Source organism: Protobothrops mucrosquamatus, unplaced genomic scaffold (assembly GCF_001527695.2).
Source record: "Protobothrops mucrosquamatus isolate PMUCROS unplaced genomic scaffold, P.Mucros_1.0 scaffold1386, whole genome shotgun sequence".
NCBI classification, from domain to species: domain Eukaryota; kingdom Metazoa; phylum Chordata; class Lepidosauria; order Squamata; family Viperidae; genus Protobothrops; species Protobothrops mucrosquamatus.
In genome coordinates, this window is record NW_015387573.1 from 417,370 (window position 1) to 435,370 (window position 18,001).

An 18,001-nucleotide genomic window follows, 5' to 3' on the forward strand; every position below is an offset into this window, starting at 1 on the left:
GATCTTCATCTTCATCTATTAAGTCACACTGGAGGGCAGCAATTTATGGTGTGGTTTTCCCATTTCCTATTTTGTAAATTTCCTACTTTGTAAATGGTTAGAGGCATCCAAAATTTAAAACAGCGTTCCATCGGATAGCAGTTTGATGGACATCAGAGAAGCTGGGGAAACTGATATCCATTGGAATACTTTTGGGGGGAACCCGTTCTACCTGGCATAAAGGACTCTTACAGAATCTAGTTTATTTCTTCCACCATAGAATTCAGTCTCGCAAGAACTCATAACCACAGTTGAAAACCTTCAGAGTGCTCTACTTTTTGGAAAATTGCCCGACAGTGAGCCTTTGGTGCTAACAGCTCCTTCTGCAGCTATGTATATCAACAGGTAATCATCTCAACTGTTTTCCATTTCTGTCTGGGAAAGATATATTACACCCTGGGTACCGTATCTGGGCTGCAAACTTTCTTATTACCACCAGGGGAAGGAAGGAAGGAAGGAAGGAAGGAAGGAAGGAAGGAAGGAAGGAAGGAAGGAAGGAAGGAAGGAAGGAAGGAAGGAGGGAGGGAGGGAGGGAGGGAGGGAGGGAGGGAGGATCCTAGTTTGTTTCAGAAAGTGCATTTCTGAGTTTATGCATTGTATTAAACCCAAAATAAACTGATTTCACTTAGCATTTTTTATTTTCCTAGAAGTAGCTTCTCAAAATGATTTCCTAGATCTTCTGTTTAGGCTCCTTAAGCTGGAGATGCCAGGAACAAACCAAGGTTTATCTAATACTTGTCCTTTCTGCTCATCTCTAGTCTCACCTGATAGCCCTTCCCTTCCCTTCCCTCATTGCGGAACATGTTAAATCATAAACCATAGTTAATAACATTATCCAAATCCCTACAATGTACTGAACAAAACCCAAAGTCAAACAGCCACATTCTATCTTACAGGGTGTTTTGCACCCAGGTTCTCATTTGCTTCTTATTTCTCCTCTCAAGAGTGCATACTGTAAAAGAAGATCAAGAGCGGAGCTAGTCTTCACAAAATCAGCCCTTTCACCCAATGCAGCCTGTCACTTAAGATCCGTCTGCTTGCTTTTTCTGCCTTGTCTTCTCACCTGCCTTGTTTTCTGACGCTTATGTGTAAAGGTTGCAGACCGAGAATGTCAACAGCACGGCCATTAAAATCTCCGACTCCGGTTCTGCGGCTTTCACGCTTCCTTCTGCTTCTTCTCTCAGCATCTCGGGAGACAGCGACGAGACCGTGGACATCAGGGCAAGCCCACACTTTTATCGGGGTTTTCTTTGGTGTGGGAATGGGTTTTCTTCCACTCTTGAGATGTCCCTTCATTTTTAATCAGAATGTAAATGTTGAAATAGCAGTGATGGCCCATATGACCTTCTCTCTCTCTCTCTCTCTTTTTCTGGTGCCTTCAAGTCAATATTGACTTCTGGCAACTGTTCTGGAAAAGTCCCTGCAGTTTTCCTGGCAAGATTTCAGAAGAGGTTTGCCATTACATCCTTCCAAGGGCTGAGAGACAGAGACTGGCCCAAGGCCACCCAGCTGACTTTTTGCCCAAGATTGAACTAGAACTTACAGTCTCCCAGTTTCTAGCCTGATGGCAATAACGACTATATCAAACTGGCTCTCCCCTTCGTTATCACCTAGAAAATAAAGAGCACATTAAAAGAAAGACAGAATATGACTGCAAAGAGAAATGAAAACTTTTTTTTAAAATGAAGTTGAAGTGAAGTTGAAGTTAAAGTTTAAGTAAAAAAAAACAGAGGGGAAAAGTGAAGAAGAACTGCAGAGGAATATTCATTAATATTGTTGCTGAGTTGCTGCCAGAATGGAATTCTTGCATGGGAATCTGCATTTTAAAGTCTAATGTGGCACTTATCTGAAGAAATCTTGACCATTAAGTATGCCTTCTTGCAGATGGTGAGCTTCTCGGTAAATCCCTTTTCCTCAAGTGATTCATTTGATATCCACGGAACTGTTGGAGGCCTCACTCTTACCAGCCTAGATGGATTGGTCATTCCAGTATATGATCTTTCAGAAGATATTGAGGTAATTTTTCTTCCCTTAGGGGCTTTGCTGAAGACAAATTTGTCCTACATCCTGATGGTTTTGTTTTTTTTCCTTTTTCTACATTTGTAGTTCCTCTATTAAACCGACAGTAATAGCAGAGTTGAGAAAGATCATGGCAGAAAAAACTAAATATTCTACTAGCATTCTATATCTCTCCACATCCTTCCATTTTCTCTTCCTCAAGTTATTCTCTCACCCCTCCATTCTTTTAGGGGACAGAAGCACTTTCTCTACTTCTCCCACCGCCCTTAACTTTATAAAACGTTGGCATAAATTACAGAGTAAGACTATAGTTAGTGTTATCCTTTCAAATGTTAATGGTTGTGATTTATTTTAAAAGCTCTCAAGGTATGAACGGATTTCCAGAGCTAATTGGTTAATTTTAACCAATAGATACGGTTACCCAGAAGTCCTGCAACCCAAGAGGACAAGAATATATTGAATCTGGGAAATTTCACAGCTGTCCAAGTCAACGTGACTACAGCAGACTCATCTCTAGTGATCTACCTGGAGATGGATCAAAATATTCCACTTATCCTTTATTTGGGATATGATTATCTTCCCAACGAGACTGATCATGAACTGATGGCATGTCTTCCTCACAACAGAAATACCAGAGGTAAAATTGAATCCCAAAACTGGTCAATGATTTTGTAGTGCATGCCAATTATTTTGTAACGGTTGTGTGGCCGTAATGATATTTAATGTAGAATCTGGATTTGTGAGGGAAAAAACCACAACTAACTATTTGGCATTGGTTTGTTTGTTTGCTTGTTTGTTTGTTTTGGCAACCCAGATGAGATATATTCTTGGGTGCTTCAACCAGAAGATCTGATCTTTGGAGAAGGGATGTATTATTTTGTCGTGAGACCAGACACAGAATTGGACTTCCTTGCTCCCAATGAAATGAACATTTCCATCACTTCCTTTGTGTCCCAGTGTGTATTCTGGGATGGGCAACGAAAGAGTTGGAATAGCTATGGATGCCGTGTAAGTAGAGAGAAGTAGAAACATTGGAATACATATTGAAGATTTATGATTAGGCAACATTTTTCCCCTGATGTGAGACCTTATAGATATACTGGGACTGCAACTTTTGAATGCTGGGAATTACATTCCTTACACTTCTGGAGAATGCAGGCTATGGACAACTGTTGTATTGTAAGACATAGTTCCCTCTCAGTCAAAAGTAAACAACCTGATTTTAAAGGAAGAGGCAACTGAAACTAGGAATAAATGGGAAGTGTTTTTCTGGCTAAATGAGAAAGAAGTGTAGTCCTTTATTGTTGGAAGCAAAAGACCAGGACCATAAGCTGAGTTGTAGCTCAAAAAGATTTATTACTCAGGCCTAAACATAAGAATCTGGTCAATAAATGATCAACACCAAACTGGTGCTAGATAAGGGCCAATGGAATTCAAGGGGGGACTGGTCTTGGATCTCTTATGGCAACGTAAGGACTCTAAGCTGGTGACACATTTAACTCTGCCCCCTGTCTCTGCTTGCTCTTCTCCTACATTTATGCAGAGTGGGAAAAGGGAAGAATAATTGCATAGACAGAGCTTACATTTAACACGATTAACAGAATTCTTTCATAATGGCCCGTTAGCTTTTCTGTAACAAAACAATCTTCTCCGAAGTTCTTGAATTCTGATGTGGCTATTTAATTCATGGAAAAGCCTGACTGCCAGAGGTGTGTGTGTGTGTGCATCACAATAGGAGCTGATACAGATAAACACAAACCAGAGATTTTTATTCTGGACACTGATACACTATACCAATAAAGTAGTGTGATCTAATAATATATACAAGAGATAGTACTATTCACAAACCGGTATGTGTTTCTATGTATGTACAAGTGGTGTAAGAAATATAAGAAAAGGACAGAAAAGGACTCCTTCCTTGCATAGAGGGTGGACTAGAAGACCTCCAAGGTCCCTTCCACCCCCGGGATTCTATGAAATCAACTCTTAACCTACTTAATTTCCCTCCCCTTCATGCCTCTTTCCCTCCTTTTTTGCTTACATTTTATTATGGCTTCATCTCCTGCTCCTTGTCTCAGTTACTGATACTGGAATGTCTCTGATTCCCCCCCCCCCCCCCCCCCCAGTTGTCTTGCTACCAAACAAGACTTTCAACTCACAATGTTCCCAAATCTCCATACACACAACACAGTCCACCATCCTGGTCTTTCCACACTTTCACAAGCCACTCCCGCCTTTTTCTCCTAATCTTTCTTCATGTCCTAGATTGGAATCTCTAGATACGATAGGCTGTGGGACCTTCCTCCATTTCCTCTTATTTTGCTTTTGGTTCTGTGCTGAACTATTAGCCTTCCCTAAAAACAATCCATGACCTTAGCTCAGATCTAACCCTTTTCTTCCAGCTGTGCGCTTCACCTCCCACACTGACAGATGTGGAAACAAAGACGCCCAAAGTCTGTGACTGAACAGATGTGATCGAGGTAGAGGTCAAAATGACATCTTTTCTTTCGATTCCAGGTTGGTCCCAAAACAACTCCTGGGGATACTCAATGTCTCTGTAACCACCTGACCTACTTTGGCAGCTCTTTCTTTGTCATGCCAAACACCATCGATGTCAGCAAAACTGTGGAGCTGTTCGCCACTTTTGTGGACAACCCGGTGGTGGTGACCACGGTAGGCTGCATCTTCCTCGTCTACCTTCTGGTTCTGATCTGGGCCCGAAGAAAAGACATCCAAGATGATGCCAAAGTAAGCTGCACACATTTTCTGCCTGGCTTTTGTTTCTTTTACAATGCAAAGAATTCTCTTTTGCTGAGAGATGCTGAGCCATTATGGGACCTACAAGATGGTACCTTGACTAGCAACAGGCACTTAGGCTTATATACTGCTTCACAGAGCTTTACAACCCCCTCTAAGCGGTTTACAGAGTCAGCATTTTGCCCACAGCAATCCGGGTCCTCATTTTACCGACCTCGGAAGGATGGAAGGCTGAGTCAACCTTGAGCCGGTCAGGATTGAACTCCTGGCAATGGGCAGAGTAAGCCTGCAATGCGGCATTCTAACCACTGCACGTAATGGATGCATGGATGGAAGGGAGGGGAGGGGGGGAGGAAGGAAGGAAGGAAGGGCAATAGCAATAGCACTTAGATTTATATACCACTTCACAGAGCTTTACAGCCCCCTCTAAGCAGTTTACAGAGTCTGCCTATTGCCCCCAACAATCTGGCTCCTCATTTTACCGATCTTGGAAGGGTGGAAGGCTGAGTCAACCTCGAGCCGGTGAGAATCGAACTGCCAAACTGCTGGCAGTTGGCAGTCAGCAGAAGTAGCCTGCAGTACTGCACTCTAACCACTGCGCCACCACGGCTCATATTTACCATTCATGAAGCTTCCACTGCGGAAGATTGTCCCATTTTTCAGTTCTGTAGATCTTGAACAGTGCACATTTTTTAAAACCTGCCGACACTGATCTAGCAAGGAATCTTTCCTTGTTTATTTACACATTCCTATTCCTCATCTGCTGGTTGTCCCTGAAGTTGCATTACTTCTCTCTAGGTGAAGATAACCCTCCTGGAAGACAACGACCCTTTTGCGCAATATCGTTATCTGGTGACCGTTTTTACAGGGCATCGCCGAGGTGCAGCTACAACTTCTAAGGTAGCCATGGAGTCCCAGATCTTGTTGCTTAAAAGAGCTACAGCACCTATGTTATCCTGAGTCTAAATAAACGTCGAAGAGAACGTTCTCTTAAATCACCCAGCCACAGACTGGCGGAGGACGTCTTTCTGATTAGAATAGGTTACAAAAAGGAATCCTTCTTTTGCATTCCCCACTTAGCACGGCATGCAGGTTTTTAATCAATACAAATAAAAATGGAAACACTATCTGCATAGTATATGTTTGTCTGATCGTCAGACAGGTCATGCCTTGTCATTTGCTGCTAGAAGGAAGACGAACAGGAAGTGGTGATAGATAAATAGGAGCCCCGCAAACAGTACAGGAAGTCCTTGACTTACAGCCATTGGCTTAGTGATCATTTGAAGTTACAACAGGATAAAGTTACTTCTGAACGTTTTTCACACTTATGACCGTTGCAGCACCCCCCCCCCCCCCATGGTTACATGATCAAAATTTAGGCATGCCTGACCACTGGCATGTACAGGTAGTCCTTGATTTACAGCAGTTCATTTGGTGACCGTTCAAAGTTACGATACTGAAAAAAGTGATTGGAGCCATTTTTCATATTTTGGGCCCCACGGTGCTCATTAGGTGAGGCCTCCCTGTATGCCAATGAAATAAATGAGGAACTGAAGCTGTTCTTATGCCTCCTTTCTATTCCAGGTGACTCTCACCTTGTATGGCCAGGAAGGAGAGAGTGAGCCACACCACTTGGTGGACCCCGATACCCCAGTTTTCGAGCGAGGGGGTGCGGATGTCTTTCTTTTGTGTACCCTTTTTCCTCTTGGGGAACTACAGAGTGTCAGACTGTGGCACGACAGTTCAGGAAGGAGCCCTGCCTGGTACGTAAGAGAGGGAACAGAACTGTCCTTTTATCTCCTTTTGCAAAGAGAAGACCTTCCAAAATACTTCTTTATTGTTTGAAATTACGTTTCGGCTTCATTTTTTGGGGGGGGGGTATGGTTTTGCATTTAAGTAACTCATAGTCACGGAGGTGAGCTGGGCAGCCATACCAGTTTAACAAATGAGTAAAGAAATAAAATTGTTCTCTTTCCTGAAGTTTCAAGGAAGGGAATCTTCTATTTTAAGTTAAGATTCCCTACCCACCCCAAATTTAAAGGGGCCCTCGAATATGTTGGGTTACTTGATGGGTTATTCTTTATAGATTGGGCATCGCACGGGAGTCGTAGACCGTGACTTCTGCAATGCACCCCGTTGAAAGATTAATGTAGTTTTGCGTTAAGAGTGTCCATCGGGTGAGACGTGAAATGTTGCTGCTTTTCACTAAGTGAGACTAAAAACAGTTTGTGGCCAGGATATGCTGGCCAGTTGCCAAGCGACCACATTAAGAATAATTATGCATAAGACTGCAAGACAGCTTCAAGTGAATTCATTGGGGGACTGGGTGAGTAAAAATGTCCCAGTTCTATAGGCTAGGTTCACGTGTTGTACGTATCATCCTAGCTATTCTGATACTTATTTGTTTATATTTATTTGTATCCCACTGTTATTACTTTTATAAATAATTCAAGGAGATGAACATAGCTGATACTCCTTCCTCCTCCTATTTTCCCCAAAATAACAGTCCAGTGAGGTGAGCTGGACTGAGAGAGAATGACTAGGCCAAATTCACCCAGCCAGATTTCTTACCTAAAGTAGAACTTGAACTCTCTGTCGCCTGGTGATTGGCCCAAAGTCAGCCACCCGGATTTCAGTCCTAAGGTGGGAGTAGAACTTCCAGTTTTTAGTCTGGTGCCTTACTAGGCCAAAGTGGCTCTCTGGATGATGTGGGAATCAGATTACTTTGCCCTGCTAACCAACCATTGTTTAACCATACCATTGCTTAATGCCTTGTATGAACCTCACCTCATTTCTTTTGCATTTTTCACTCGCAGGTACGTGAACCGTCTTCTCGTCCATGATGTGGCCACTGATCAGAAGTGGTATTTTCTTTGTAACTCTTGGCTGGCCATTGACGTCGGAGACTGTGTCCTAGATAAAGTATTCCCTGTGGCCACTGAACAAGACATGAAGCAGTTCAGGTGTGCATTTTTGTTTGTTTTAGAAAGTGGAGTGGTGTGCCTTACATACAGTATATTTTTCTTCCCAACAAAGGATAAAAAAATAAAAAGTTTGGTTAAGTTTCCAGAATTCTATTTGTATTTTTAAAAAAATGGCTCTAGAGCAGAGGTCCCCAACCTTTTGGGCACCAGGGACCGGCCCCGTGGAGAGAGGTTTTTCCGTGGACCGGAGAATGCGTGGTTTTGTGTGCTGCCTTGCATCCCACAGATGGGACTTTGCTTGTTTGTGCGGACTGGTTGCTGGCATGCCGCGGCCCGGTACTGGTCCATGGACCGGGGGTTGGGGATCGCTACTCTAGAGGTAGTTCATTGGCTAGCCAAAAACAACAGTCTTTGCTTTAACTCCTAATGATCCCATCTGGTCTCTTTCACTTCTCTTCAGCAATCTCTTTTTCATGAAGACTTCCAAAGGCTTTCGTGATAGCCATATCTGGTACTCCATTTTCAACCGTTGTCCACGCAGCTCTTTCACACGAGCGCAGAGAGTGTCCTGTTGCTTCTCACTTCTTCTATGCACCATGTTGACCAGCATCATGTTTTGGGGGGTGCCCAAGGATCCAGCAGACCAAAAAATGGATTTAGGTAATAGCACAGCTTCTCTGCTTCAGAGTACAGCGGAAATGACAGTAGAGGAGTTAAGATGACTATTGGGAGTATGAAACTCTAGCCCAGAGAACAAATTCGAAATCTGATGCTTCTTCTTGCTTCGAAGTTGGTGGCCCTTTGAAAAAGTTTTCTTGATTCCTCCTCTTATCAAAAACCACACTGACCTACAGTATGCTAAATGATTGTTATAAAGATGTTGAAGGAAAGCTTACAAAATGTTTAATCTATAGGAAATATGTTCCATAAATGCTTTGCTGAGACAGTTCTACAATGTGGATTTGATATGTGGTGGTTTGGCTACAGTATGAAGTATTAGAGTAAGAGCGACAGAGTCTGACATTTGTAGGTGAAATGTGTTTTGAGTCCTGAATCCTGTTTCTGGTTTGTATTTGGGGATGATCAAGAGGAGATGTGGAGTTTGGTTTATGAAAGCAAAAGAAGAGGAGAAATAGAAGAGAACAAGGAGTGGGAGTTGGAGAAGATGATGAGATGGATGGTCTGAGTGACTGTTGAAAAGGAAGCGAAGAGAGTGAGGAGTAGGCAGGATCGGTTGGGAACATTGTTCCCAAACTTGTATCTTCTAGACAGATTGGAACTACAATTCCCAAATTATCAGCCATTACAGTCAAAAGTCAAGGTAGCTGGAGTCCCAGCGTAGCTAAGTATCTCATTCATCTTCAAAGGAACTTTTATTAGCCTCAAACTTTCGTCAGTAGAATCTTTGTTCAAAGCCACACACTTGTGTTGTAACGATACTCTAATTTTCTTCAAACCATCTACTTGTCTTGATTATAACTCATGTGACTCCTACGCAACATGGCCAAATGCTCCATTAACGTCAATATTAGACATAATCTGCTGCACTTGAATGGGATTAAGATGGTGCCTTGTCGGCATTATTCAAGCCTTAGTAGGATTCGCGCATTATGCTAAATCACGGTTTCCAAATCACTGAAATGGTTTCACAAAAATAGATTTAAGCCGAAACCGTACAAGCACATGACGCTTCTTTTTCACCTGCTCTCCCCAGGCAAGATAGAATTCACCTGGCAGGAGGTGATGATCGGCTTTGAAAGCTCCATCCTGATGTTCCCCATCAACTTGCTCATCGTCCAAATCTTCCGGAATATCCGTTCTCGGTTTAAGAAAGAGCAGAAACCAGGGAAAAGTGGACGCGTGTCCCCTGACCTGCCTTCTCTTCCCCAACAATCCCCCCCAAATGTGTCCCTCACTGCTGAGGCTGTGATCAAGGCAAGTCACTGGAATGGTTTATGGCAAGTGGGACAGTTGGTTGACTCATGCAAGAGACCCCACCCCTGATAGGAAGCTCAAGTAGCAAACAATGTGCATGGACAGCCCTAGGGCATATTGCCTTCTGTGGCAAACCTGAAAATGATGCTCACGGGCATCTAAGGACCCACGCCGCAGGAAGGCATCCGTCCCATAAGTATGTCTCCAACACAACCCTGAAGGATCAAAGCGCTCCTCCAGAATAGGTTGTCTAATCTTGCTTTAGGAGAAAACAATGAAGAGTGGTTTGTTATCTGTGTGGAGGGAATGCAAGGGGCATCCCCACGATTCTGACCGATCTCATTTTTTTAACTAACAATTTTACCCAGGATATTAGGAGGATTGCCAATTCCCTGTTCAAAACCCTGAAGGCCCCTTTGCCTTCCTCGGATCCTGATTTCAGTAAATCGACTGATATCAACAAGCTGCTGGCCCTGGTGGAGGACATCATCTGCCAGCAGAACAGGGTGGGAGAGGAATTTTACGATGAGAGCAAAAAGAAAGAGGACCCCATTATCATCACCCTCGGGCTGGTGGATCTGCAAGGTAAGTCAGGCACGGCAGGATTCCCATGAATGAAGGAGACGGTGCCCTCAGAACTGAATCTTAATTAGCCACTTAAAATCTCCTTCAATTGGGGTGATAGTTAAGCTGGTTATTCTTCCCACTTGTTTCAAAGGCAGGTGCTTACAATGACTTTTGGCCCTATCTCCTCTCTTTCAGTGAACCGATACTTTCACAGTTCTGGACAATATTACATGTGTTGAATGCAAAACTAAGTTTGCAACTGAGCACACTTTTATACAGAATTTCAGAACAGTGATATGTTTTTTATAACTTTCTAATTCATTTCTTTCTTTCTTTTTTTTCTTTCTTCTTTCTTTCTTTCTTTCTTTCTTTCTCTCGCTCCCTCTCTCGCTCCCTCCCTCCCTCCCTCCCTCCCTCCCTTCCTTCCTTCCTTCCTTTCTCCCTCCCTCCCTCCCTCCCTCAGAAAAGAGAAGGACGCCAACCCCCGAGAGAGGGATGGTGGAAAGGCTGAAGCATCGGGACTACAAGCGTTGCCTCCATGCCCAGCTGCAGCACGTGGAACTTGAACTGGAGCTGTTGGGGCCTCATCGCTTCCAGGACCCGCAAAGCTACACCCAGGCAGTTAGGCAGGTTCAGCACATGAAGCTCTTTTTGGAAAGTCAGCTCTGCTCTGCAACGCCTGACAGTGAAAGGTAAAACAGCGCGCGTGCTACACGACATCCAGGACTTCCGCACTACTCCTGTTTCGTAGGGAATTGTTTAAAAGAGCCAGTGTGGTTCAATGGTGGAGATGCTGGACTAGGAAAAGGGAGAGCCAGGTTCTGATGCCCCCAAAGCCATGGAAACTTCCTGGGGGGGACCTTGAGCCAACCGCCTCTTCTTAGCTCAGCCTATTTCCAGAGTTGTTATTAGGCAAGTTGAAAAAAAAAAATCCTTGGTAACCTAAAGAAAATGTGGGATACTTATCTAATCAATAAAACCAATCAGAAGTGGACAATATCTGGTCCTTTAAGTACCAAAGAATGCTACTTCGCATCAGACTCATCCATGGGACCAATGGTGAGAGACGATAGAGGTTCCCACTGCGCAATAATCTTCCCTTTGGTCTTCCTTCAGCCTGTGGTTCGGCTCCTTCTCTATTTTTTTCACCGTATGGATTTGATTGTTTTGCAAATGGAATCCAGCGCTGGTGCTACCCATGTTCTTTGCTGCTCTAGGAATTCACCAACGCCGAGCCTTCCTGGAGACAGCAAGAAAGAATTGACCCCTAAAGGTTTGCCTGGGTGGTTCGTGTTTGTCGGCTGGTTCTTGGTGATCCTTACCAGTGGAGTCTCTGGTTTTTTCACCATGCTGTATGGACTGCACTATGGCAAGGATAACTCCATCAAGTGGCTCATCTCCATGGCCATCTCTTTCTTTGAGAGCCTCTTCATCACCCAACCATTAAAGGTATCTATTTTCCCCCTCCTTATGGACAACCATGTCTTCTCTGTGAAGTATGACATGACTCCAACTCTGGTTAGCACAGGGGTTCCCAACTGGGGTGTTCTCAACCCCTAGGAGTGCAAGATGATATTCCAAGGGGTGCAAAAACTTGGGTTTTTCAAAATTATAGTGTATATGCATAATTCGTTGCCGTTATTTCAAACTTTTGTAAGGGATGTGAGAATATTTCAGAAGCGTTCTAGGGGCGCGGGGTATAGAAAAGATTGGGAGCCGTTGGGTTAGAAGATGCAGTTTGATTTGAAAGTTGCTCTCAAAGTGCTTTATTGCCATTCAGCGTTCCCTAATCTTGCTTGACTTCAAAAGATGTGCTTTGAAGTTAGGAGCAGGTGGTCTTTGAACAAAGTTCTGACAAGCACAGGAGGAATGTGCAGGAAGGTGTGTTTCGATTGGTTATGAAGTGGATAGGCCAAAAACCTCACATTTCTCTACGGAAGACAGAGCCTAAACTTTTTTTTTATCATACACAGCACCCAAGTCCACTACTATAGCCAGAGGCTGGGCAATACGAGAAGAAGACAATTGCAATATGGACACCTGGTCGCATTGTATGGTTGTCTTTGGGCAGCATGCTTGACCACATCCAACAAAGACGTAGCAAAGGCATTCCTACAACATGCCAAGCTTGGCTAGGTTCAACCTTGATAACATTTTGTGTGTGTGTGAGTTAGCACATTCTGCACATCCTGCCAATTTGATTAATTAATTGTTCACTCTGTTGGACAAAACAATAAAAGTGTGTTCATTCAGTAACTACGGTAGACTTAACATTCTGTCTCTAAGTGGAAAACAAAGTGGATGTTGCATTTTCTTTTTTAACTAATTTGCAAAAGTGGCTGTAGGTTATCCAATGGTAGCATGCGGACAGGGGCCCAAACATCTCAGTCAAAGTTGTCTGTGCCCCTTTCTCTTCTAGGTTCTTGGATTTGCTGCTTTCTTTGCTCTGGTTCTGAAAAAGGTGGAACAGGAAGATGAGGAGGCCACATCTATTGACGGTCCATTGTCGGTCACAGGTAATCTATTTAATTCATCGAGACCTGGAGCAGAATATCTGTGACTTTCCAGGTTGAGCTGAACATAGCAAGCCCTGGTGAGGGATGCTGGAAACTCTAGTGATATCCAGGGAGGTAATATATACCTGAACAAGGCAAAAAAAAAATAAAGCGATTGATTAAAAAGGATTCCAGTAATTAAACCACAGAACAGGAATGTTTGTTTCACAAAGGAGAAGTTTGCTGGAACAAAAAATATCTCCAACAACTAATGAAAAACAGCATGAAAGATGCTGTGAAATGCTACTGGGATAAGTTGCCTCACAATTTGAATATGATCAGCAAAAGATCATCTTTGTTCTATCCAACTATCCAACTAGCAAGTAAGCAGTTGGCTGAAAGGGATAATTCTGTCAGTTTTAGCTTCCATCATCTCGTTTTTCTAAATTTGTCAATTTTGGTTCCTTCATTTCTCATTATTCCATTTACGGATTTGGGCTGTCACACCGAGACAATGGAAACGGATATTTTTTTAAAAAAATGCATAGAAATGTTACAAATGTTTGTGTATGTTTCTCCGAATACTCCAAATACACAACACTTGTGTTTAGTTAGGTAGCTGTGCAGCTTTCAACCACTCCGTACCAGAATGAATAACTGCACATTATTTGCATGAATATGCACATCTTTGTGCAGTTTCCTCATCTGCATATTTTGGAGTTAGAGCAAACGTCCAGGAAGTGCACATTAAAAGGATAATTAAGTCTGAACAGGAGATAAAAAAAAATGTAATTGGATCAATTCACACCTAGATAAACACTTAATAAAGATCTCTCCCAGCTTTAGTATCACAACAATTATTCTAAGACCGAGGATAAGATCATTCCTTGGGTGAGTACATCCTAAAAATATGATTCTGGAAAGTCTCTTTTTCCTTGAGAAGTTGGGTTTTGTTTTTTTTGCAACTTTGGTTTCATTGGAAAATGAGCACATTTACAACCACCTTGGACATCTGCCAGTTCTCCTACTGTCTTTGAAGAGCAAGTACGGCACCATTTTGGCTTCTTTTCTTCCTGATTATCTATTTTTATCTCCTCTTAAGTTGAACATTTTCTCTCTTCTTATCCGTTTTGATAGCTATGATGAGCTCAGGATCATTTGTCTTGCTTGATATCTATTTATCTATCTAGCTATCCTTCTTTTTTGCTTTTTGGCCTGTAATCTGAGTGTTAGGTAAGTCTCCGTTATTTTGCATATCTAAACATTTAGCTTTTCTGTTGAGCTTCGATCTCTCTTATGAACTGCTTTCCTTTTCAATAAGAGCATGAGACAAGTTGCATGCAAACTGAATTTGCATAAGATAACAACATCAAAGGAAGGACTTGGCTTCAAATAATTATACAGTCAAGAAGAAGAAGAATTAAAATTGCTGATATTAATATGGTTTCAAATATTATGTATCCAGGTCAATAACGTATTAGACCAAAAGAATATCTTATACATTTTGAAGATAAACCCTACTGTGTTAAGTATAATTTATTCTATTTGTATATACTGTGTATTTAAGAATAATGTACATATTTACCTGGAAGTAGATCCATTCAATTTAGTAACTGAAATGAATTTAGTCTGTATATATTTCTATATATTTATAGTTTTAATATACTATTAAGTAAAATTGCAAAGTTTGCCCCTAAAGAATCTTGTGACTGGGTGCCTTGGTGTGTCCGCATGTACTATTATGTGTAGAGCTTTTTAAAATAAACGTCATGTTTACAACTAGTATATTCTACAACGGTTAATAGTCTATTCTGTCCTTTTGTGGGGCAGGTGATCCAACTCCTATCTTTGGGGCGCGCAGAGATAGTGGAAATAACATCTACCAGCCTCCTCCTGCGACTGACATTGAGAAAATGAAGATGGACCACATCAAGGAACAGAAAGCCTTTGCCCTGATTCGAGAAATATTGGGTATGTTTTGTGTGATCGTATTCTGAAAAACTGCTGGAGGAAAGGAAGCTTCAGATTAAAGCCTGACTTTTGTAAGGCTAGCTAGCTAGCTTTGCCAGGTCCCTTTGGCCTCTTGTATGCCATCTGCTAAATTTCCCATTTATTTTGAAAATTGCCACCAGGAGCTGTGATTCTTTTTGCTGTCTATCTGTCAGGCACAGGAAATCAGGCACCAAGGTTATTCAAATGACTGGAAGTTTTAATCCATGCTAGCTCTCTACAGGAATCTGAACTATTGATAGTCAAGTCAAATTGGTGGTAGATAAGAGTCAAAGGAGGGCTGGACTTAAATCTTTTGTGAGCATGAAGGGATTCCAAGCTAATGGCATGCTTGACTCCTCTCTTGGGCTCAATCTGGCCATCTCCAGCACTACCTTTGACATCTGGTTGACTGAGGGTTTGGGGTGTGGGAGGGTGCGTAAAAGATCAGGGAAGTAAAATCGGTCAGAATCCCTGATTTGAATGAGTTACCAAGCCTTAGGCAACAGAATCAACCTGCACGATGATAAAAAAAAAACAACAACAACCATGCCATGGTTCTCCCAGCATCAGTCTGTGACTTGGGAATAGAACGTGTTTTCGTGTTTGGTATCTTTTCTTCAGCCTACTTGGGATTCTTATGGATGCTGCTCCTGGTTGCCTACGGACAGCGTGACCCAAACTCCTATTATCTCAACAAACATATTGAGAACAGTTTCACAGAAGGATTTGAAGAGATTTTAAGCTATCGGGACTTCTTCAAGTGGGCAAGAACCGTCTTAATCGGCAACCTATACGGGCCATATGAAGGTAGAGTGGTATAAGGGCCTATGGCAGCCCTCTCAAACCAAACTGAATGTAGTCTCTTTCTCTCAGAGTTCTTTGTTAGCAAAGTTTATTGAGATGAATGGGGTCGGGGTGACAAAACTTTTAATATCTGAATTATTTGTTCATTTATATCCTACCTGTATTATCTTTACGAAGAACTCAAGGCAGTAAACATATCTACACTTTCCTGCTCCTGTTTTCCCCACAACAACAAACAAGCCAGTGAAGTGAATTGGGCTAAGAGAGAGTGACTGGCCCAAAGTCACCCAACTGGCTTCTATGCCTAAAGCGGGACTAGAACTCACCATCTCCCAGTTTCTAGCCTGGCGCCTTAACCATCACACCAACTGGCTTTTTACCTTTATCCTCATGTACCTTTAAATGGATTTTTTTTCCTAACCCTCATCATAGCATCCAGCAAGGAGGCAGGACTCTTTAGTAGTAAGAGTGTCCTGAATTCTTTTACAAATACTTTTTGTTATTAGGATAACTAAGTGTTTATGCTACAGGTCACCAAACCTTTGAGGTGCTGGGCATTATCATTTAATAATGGGGGACGGAAGGATGGATGGATGGAAGGAAGGAAGGAAGGAAGGAAGGAAGGAAGGAGGGAGGGAGGGAAGGAGCCAAAATACATTCTAATGGCCAAAATGCAGTTCAAACTCTAATTAAGATGAATTAATATATGTTCCTCTAAATTGCTTAGGTTGAATTAGAAGTCAGCAGCACTGTATCCATAAATTCTGGAATTTCTAGAATAGTTTCTACAAGCAGTCATATAACCTAGACCTTATGAGATCATCAGACAGATCTCCTAAGATTTTGGAGATCTCACTCCCAAGGCCGTCAATGATCTTACGCAAGGACACCCACATCTTCTGAAATCTGATGAGTTTGCAAGATTGCAGAAAAGCACACCGACACATACACAGATACACAGACACACACCACATATCCCCATAGACAATTGGGGGGAATCGTCAACCATGTTTTCCATCCTTGGGTTTTAAGCTAAAGCAACCGAGAAGAGAGAAAATGCCAATGAGTATAGTCTGAATGGCATATTCAAACCCTCCTTCCTTCTCAAATCCTCCCAAGGTTTCATCACAGATGGCAACTCCAAACTGGTGGGCAGTGCTCGGATTCGTCAAGTGAGGGTCAAGGGCAACTCCTGCCCCATTGATCCCAGCTTAGAGTTGACGGTCAGAGAGTGTCACGCCGCCTATTCCTTTGACACCGAGGACATGGGAGACTATGGCATCAACTGGAACGGTTCTTCCTTGGACAACAGTTCCGAGTTCTATTCATCTTGGCAATACCAGAGCCAGGCAAGGCTGAGAGGACACCCCATCTGGGGCAAAGTGGCTGTTTACAGAGGGGGAGGCTACATCGTGCACCTGGGGATGGATTCCACCAATGCCTCCAGGTAACCTCCTGCGGTTGCATGAGTTGAGTTGGCTCATTTGTTTTTAAAGTCAAGCAGCGATCTGGATTTGGAAGGGGATAGGACAGTGATGGCGAACCTTTTAGAGACCGAGTGCCCAAACTGCAACCCAAAACCCACTTATGCATTGTCGGGTGCCGGGTGGGTGTGGCCCATTGGGTGGGCGTGGCTGCGGTGGTAACAGCAGACTGGGTGGGACTAAAAAGTTCAATCAATCAATTCCAACTTTGCAAGATCTTTTTTTTTTCCGTGAGAAGTTGAAATTGACTGATTCATTGAACCTTTTTTCTTTGTACACGACGGCGGAGGTCTAAAGCGAAAAGGTTTTATAAAACCCAGATGAAGGCCTAGGACTGGGGCGACGGCACGTGTGCCCACAGAGAGGGCTCTGAGTGCCGCCTCTGGCACCTGTGCCATAGGTTCGCCACCAGTGGGATAGGATGAGTTTCCAGTGAGTGTAAATTTGTGGTTCTTATCTGTTGTCTCTTGGTTAAGTGGAGCAGATCTTCTCTTAGTGCTGCACAAGCCCAGGGAAAGAGGGAACTTTGTCTCCAGAATCAAACACAAGCGTGCACTAAATCATCTTTTCCTGTTCAAGACCAGATCGCTGCACCACCGTGGCTATAACTGCCTCTCTTTGGGGGTTGTCCTAAAGGGCGAAGTTTAATCAACTAATCAGACCGATTGATTTAAATATTTTGACTAAAAGGACTCACTTGGCAGTTGCTTTTAAAATTAGTAATCTTGGAGCTTAATCGTTTTTGTTTAAATCATTTTGAGTATTGGCATAAGATGGTATTTTCAGATTTGGTAACATTTAAGATGTGTGGACTTCAACTCCCAGAATCCCCCAGCCAGAGTAGTCATTGCTGAGTATTTGGGGGAACTGAAGCTCTCACATCTGGAAGTTGTCAAAATTGAGAAACATTGGACACTGGATACTTGTCCCTCAAATTGGCGGGGGGGGGGGGGCTGACAGGCATAGGAAATTCCTTACTGTTATT

At 42.8% G+C, this 18,001-nt stretch overlaps 1 protein-coding gene across 1 annotated transcript in view; it reads left to right on the forward strand.

Moving 5' to 3' along the window:
• PKD1L2 (polycystin 1 like 2) overlaps positions 1 to 18,001 on the forward strand; it is a 46,522-nt gene that overhangs the window by 17,866 nt on the left and 10,655 nt on the right. The window contains exons 18-35 of the mRNA XM_029285183.1: positions 260 to 384; positions 1,134 to 1,260; positions 1,924 to 2,055; positions 2,470 to 2,695; positions 2,873 to 3,066; positions 4,576 to 4,806; positions 5,614 to 5,715; positions 6,400 to 6,578; positions 7,632 to 7,778; positions 8,200 to 8,399; positions 9,454 to 9,674; positions 10,043 to 10,263; positions 10,715 to 10,933; positions 11,459 to 11,690; positions 12,661 to 12,757; positions 14,567 to 14,707; positions 15,350 to 15,535; positions 16,652 to 16,979. Of these exons, the coding sequence (XP_029141016.1) occupies positions 260 to 384; positions 1,134 to 1,260; positions 1,924 to 2,055; positions 2,470 to 2,695; positions 2,873 to 3,066; positions 4,576 to 4,806; positions 5,614 to 5,715; positions 6,400 to 6,578; positions 7,632 to 7,778; positions 8,200 to 8,399; positions 9,454 to 9,674; positions 10,043 to 10,263; positions 10,715 to 10,933; positions 11,459 to 11,690; positions 12,661 to 12,757; positions 14,567 to 14,707; positions 15,350 to 15,535; positions 16,652 to 16,979 (3,308 nt within the window). The remainder of the gene's footprint in view (positions 1 to 259; positions 385 to 1,133; positions 1,261 to 1,923; positions 2,056 to 2,469; positions 2,696 to 2,872; positions 3,067 to 4,575; positions 4,807 to 5,613; positions 5,716 to 6,399; positions 6,579 to 7,631; positions 7,779 to 8,199; positions 8,400 to 9,453; positions 9,675 to 10,042; positions 10,264 to 10,714; positions 10,934 to 11,458; positions 11,691 to 12,660; positions 12,758 to 14,566; positions 14,708 to 15,349; positions 15,536 to 16,651; positions 16,980 to 18,001) is intronic.